The following is a 5851-nucleotide window of genomic DNA, read 5'->3' on the forward strand; positions in this document are numbered from 1 at the left end:
ACTAGACAACACTACACACACAACTCAACACACACACAACACAACACACAACACACACACACACACACACACACACACACACACACACACACACACACACACACACACACACACACACACACACACACACACACACACACACACACACACACACACACACACACACACACACACACACACACACACACACACACACACACACCTTTTTTAAAACTCTTGTTTTGATAAAATTACTCATGGCCAGTACTGTTATAGGTCTTTAGTCCAAATGAACTATACATATCTTTCTCATCTCGTTATTCTCACCTATTATCTATTCTATCTCCATTGGGATGCTGTCTCTTCGGAGTTTTCGGGGGGACTAAATGATTCGGCACTATTGTTCTTAAACGGGGTTCTTCTGGTAGCGGGCCAAAACAATGGGCCCATAGTCTTCTCCACCATGGAGGCGCAACACTACGTCTTATCGTATAGATAGACTCCGATCTGTAAACAGTCGCAATGAAATTTACCTTTAGCACTTTACTTTCTACGAACTGTGCATAAAATATATCATCTTCTGTAAAAAAGATATCATAATTATTAGTAATTTAAAAATATTCTTAGTTTCGCGCATTCATCGAATTCATAGTTTCGATCGACATTTTATAACACAAAGCACTCATTGCCAATATTATCGATGAAAAATATAAATTACGAATATATATTTTTATCAAATGATCATACAATATACAAAATTTTAATTATAATTCAAAAATAAAATTATATTTTTTATTTTATTACTTCCGATAATTCAAGTATTTCTAGTTACATTAAATTATAAGTCAAATTGTTTGTGTCTCTTATAATATGAAGTATAATTTTTTAGGATTTAATATTTATTATTGATCATACTTATTCTATATTATCAACTATTTATCGAGAAAGAATAGATAAAGATTTATAGAGAATATATTATAGATAGATATAAAAATTATTTACAGAATAACATAACAGTTACAATTCAAGATAAGGCCGATATCAAAATGGATTTTATTTTTAAATCTCTTTAAATTTTATGTATAATTGTAATGCAAATTTTATAATTTACTATTTATTTATTATTTATCTTATTTATCTTATTAATGCACTGTTATTTTATTAGCTAATAATTAATCTTTATCACTCAGAACATGATAAATCATGTTTTCTTTTACTTCGTACCTGGACGCTTGACGAGAATGTCCGCGAAAGGAAGGCATCCTGCCGGCAGTAGGTGGTCTGCCATCCTCCCTGTGGCCTGGTGGTAGGATAAAATCTGTTCTGGAGCCAACACGATGGTGTCCCGTTACGGCTGGTTGGTTCTGCGTTACATCCGCCACCTGACCCTGACTGAAGGCTCTCTGGTGGCCCGGCTTCTTTAATGCCGATGGTCGACCCGCGGATGTGGCGCTTCCCACCGTCGTCAATGGACCCAGAAAGGACCCATAGATCTGCCATTCGGTTGTACCATCCGCCAGGATACCACCGTGACTCGCTGATCTTGCATGCGTTCTTGGGAAAGCTTTCCTCCTGGACGGAGAGCTGACTTCCTCTACTGCGTCCTCGTCCTCGTCGCCGTTGCTGTTTTTTGACGTGTTTGTCGTCGTCGTGATACTGGTCGTCATTGTTGTGCTCGCCGTGGTCGAACCACCGTGGAGGAACGATAGAGAAGGAGGCTGGAGAGATGCCGAGATCGACGACGAAGACGACGATGATGTCGTCGCGCAGCTGGGGCGACCCGCACCCGGAAACACGTAGAGAGATCCCTGTCTCTCGATCTCCTCGGTGGCTGCTTCCTGCGCGTCGTCCTCGGACATGCTGGCACATCTATGCATATACACGATGTAGAAAAAAAATGTCTGTGTAAACCATGTGAAACATATAAGTGTAGAGTAAACTTTACAAGAACCGGTTAAGTCTTTCAAAACTTTCAACAATGACACATGTCCTCGAACATTCTTAATAATTTACTTTCATATACCTAGCTATAATTATTAACGAGAGAAATATAAAAGAGAGGGGACTTTTCAATGGAGACAATGATTTTCAAATAACATATATAGATAATACTTTATTTTTTGTGTATTAAAAATTACAAAGATTTTTCATATTTGAAATTTTATACAGCTTCTATAAACTATAATGTATATCTTATTTTTTAAAACTTTATAAATCGATTTTGTATATATATATATATATATTATTAATGAGAAGATATTCTTGAGGATTATTTGTGTTCTGAAGTATTTTGCAATATTTAGAACTTGCGTAGTTCTGAACTCTATTGTTGAATTATTGATAAATGATAGAATACTATTGACATCAAATAGAATGCTAGATTTTTGAAGAATTATCGATTGTAGGGTCTAAACCGGGATGTAATATTCGCCACAATTTTATCCACAACTATAGATGAAATTGTATCATAATCAGAATTTGCGGAATCGATTCGAGAACAGGTATTCAATCTTCTTCGATCCCACTAGGAAGATAATTTGTCTTCACATTCTTGCTCCGATAATAAATACTTTTGCTTCTTGAGCACAATCGTTTGATTTGAAATTCGTTCCTTGATATTATTCTTCTCACTACGCGTTTGCTTATTTCCGTGACTGACGAATCATTCACGCTTGTAGGTATATATCCGGAATAACATAGAATAACAATTGTACGTGCATCACCGCGTGTGCCTTCCAAACAGAAAACGCAAATACAACGAACTTGACGCAATCGTGCAGTGAGTTATACTGATTGTGAGTTATACCGCGGCACGTTACTGTAAATAAAAAAAAGTGACATTTTAAATATATTAAAAACGTCAAAATTAATTAAGTCATTTTTTTTTATATATTTTTTAATATTGATATATAATTCGTATATATAATTTATTTTTATACATTCTATATATAGTCTATATTTTTATAAAGAAGGAATATATATTATTTCAGACATTGAAGTTCGACATCTGGTTTAATATGAAAATGATAACAAAATTTTATCTAAGCTTTCTATCAGCGTAAGTATGGAAATATTGATAGTGAATAGCCTTGTCAAAAATAAACGTGAAAAGTTGATACATTATAATATTTGCTCGAAAATATACGTCATCGTTTCCAGTACTTTCTCATATACTTATGTACAGAGTTGATAAAAAACATATTTTAAAGTACGTTTTGAGCATGTTTCTTTTAATACTATTTAAAACATTAAAAATATATTTAAAAACAAAACATACTATATTATATTAAGAAAAAATATTTCCTTTTACCAATCCTGTTCATATATCATAATCAGATATTATGTATCTATGTATCTCGCACGTTCATCAAACTTATATTAATAATTATTTAACTAAAACGATTTTATAATTGGGAGGGCAAATGTTTCTGCATAAGTTATATTCGTTATAGATTATATTAATTATTCATCGACTTTTGCTTGATTTATTATCTGGTTAATCTAGTAAATGCAATGTAGTACGATAATATTTGACAATTTCCAAACAATTGGCAATTGTATGTACAAGATTACGTGACAATATTGCAGTATAATCAAAAACAAGTGTTCTAAAATTTCGTTTATTTGTTTTAAAATCGAAATCCAAAACTGGAGGTATGATTTGTCAGTGTTACGATATTAAACACAATTTCGTATCTTTCTTATCGGATAAAAAAAGATAGGGAATTCTTCGATAAAATGCGAATCATAGAAAGTGCCATGTATAACGTTTATCGGATATCCTGTGTACTCCGTGTAGATAGCCAAAGCAAACTATCTTTGAAAAAAAATGCACGCAGTGCATGAATGCATTAGTCTGAGGGAAAATTCTTTGCGCCAAACAGGAAGCAGGAATTTAGGACGCTCTTAGAAATACCGCGTTATTTTCAGATACTATTTCAAAATCCCAGTACGTCATTCAAAGATTAATCTTAATAGCCTTTCACTCAAAAAGTATAGTACCCTTTGAAGGACATATTCGAAGCTCGCGTGCAGCATTTGCCATTAAAATAAAATAAAATTAGTCAGACAGATATACTGCACATGAAAAGAAGTATTGCCAAAGCACGCTTATCGTCCATTTGCACTGGTATAAAAATACATCTTTCGTTTTATATATATTTGCCAATAATTTTGATAAATATTCGATATATTATGATTTTAAAACAAAGAATAAACTATATTTTTCTTTCTTATTTCTTATAAATGTTAAAGATCTTGAATAACTTTTTGATATTGAACAACTGCAATGCGATAATAGCATTTAAATTAATGCGACTGATGAGCTTAGATATATATATATATATATATATATAATAGATATAATAAATACCTAGGTAAAAATATAAAACGAGCTAGTTTCAATTAATAATACGGACATGCTTATTTCTTTTTTATTAATGTTGATTTTTATCTTGATCTACCTTTCAAGCTGCAATATGGCTTATTTTTCAAAGTATTAACGTATCAACATATGTGTGTAAATACTTAATATGATAAGTTAATCAAGTATAAATAACCTTAATTTAATTTTGTCCTTAACGATCAAGATGATAAAAATTAAGGTTACTTATTGATTCATCTATGTACATAAAACAATATATATGTACAATGAAAGCTAAAAATTGTTCACAATTAAAAATACATTATATAATACGATAGATTATTATAATAAAAACTTACAATTTTGATGATTATATGATTGAAACGTAATCTTGCAAATATATCTAACAATATATTTCAGGAAACTGGATATATTTCAGGAAAACTGGATATTTTATCATTTCGATTTAGCAGCATCTAACTTGCCTTATTTTTATTATGTTTACCGGGGCTTTAATTCGCGCTCGGACGCGTGTGGTATCTAATTCGAGTTCGAAGAAGCGCGGGGGGCGAAATGCATGTCACGGATCGTTCCATCGTGCGTACACGCGTGCATGCGCTAATGAATGCAATCGCGTGTGCGTGTGCAATGCGATGTACGAGATTCTAGTATATACTTACGATCGATGGTGCCCTTCTCTTTGCGCGTGAATCGCTACCGGCCGAATGTAAACGAAGTATCAAGGGTAGAAAAAAATCGAGCGACTACTAAATTGGGTCATCCGTTTACTCACGAGCGCCTCTTTTAATCACGCTTTATCGCGCCATTTGCTGTCGTTAGGATGATTGGAATAATCATTAAAGAAAATTGCGATATCGCCTCCTATTGATCATCGAGACTCTTTGAGATTAATCTTTCGAAATCGTACTATCAAAGAAATAACAGTTATTTTAATACACTTATTGTCGATAATATCAACGCATCGATCAAAATTCTCCGCAGTATATAAACCTCGAGAAAAAAATGTTTCACCTTTTTCTGATAATTCCGAACGCTTTAAAAGAGGCATTAATAATTGACAGCACTTTTTAGATAATCATTTAAATTTCTTTGAGAAAAGAACTTTTTTAAAGAATCTCGTTTAAAGATTCTTCTTCAAAAAAAAAACTTCAAAAAGTTATTTTCTCAGAAAAAAAAACAAATTATCAAAGAATTTAGAACGGAAGTTGATAAAGTTGTTTCGAAAAGAAGATTTCAGATCAAAGATCAGAGATGATTCACAGTTTATTTATTTTTCGCGACTTTGATATCGTGATATTTAACGTGATAATATGAGGAAATTTAAAATTTTTCCACGTTTTTTCCCAATTAATGCAAGAGTAGCTTTTCTGACCGGCGAAATAAACGCAATGAGTGTATATAGAATCTCTCTCTCTCTCTCTCTCTCTCTCTCTACTCTATCTACTTACTCTACTCTACTACTACTACTACTACTACTACTATACTACT

At 32.7% G+C, this 5851-nt stretch overlaps 1 protein-coding gene across 1 annotated transcript in view; it reads right to left on the reverse strand.

Moving 5' to 3' along the window:
- The window catches only part of LOC105626503 (probable phospholipid-transporting ATPase VD), an 18144-nt gene extending 16306 nt beyond the window's left edge, over positions 1–1838 (reverse strand). Inside the window, exons 1-2 of the mRNA XM_012207837.1 lie at positions 1204–1838; positions 307–486 (exon numbers count right to left, since the gene is read on the reverse strand). Coding sequence (XP_012063227.1) covers positions 307–486; positions 1204–1838 — 815 coding nt within the window. The remainder of the gene's footprint in view (positions 1–306; positions 487–1203) is intronic.
- Between the last annotated feature and the right edge of the window lie 4013 nt (positions 1839–5851).

The sequence above is a fragment of the Atta cephalotes genome, assembly GCF_000143395.1.
Source record: "Atta cephalotes unplaced genomic scaffold scaffold00001, whole genome shotgun sequence".
NCBI classification, from domain to species: domain Eukaryota; kingdom Metazoa; phylum Arthropoda; class Insecta; order Hymenoptera; family Formicidae; genus Atta; species Atta cephalotes.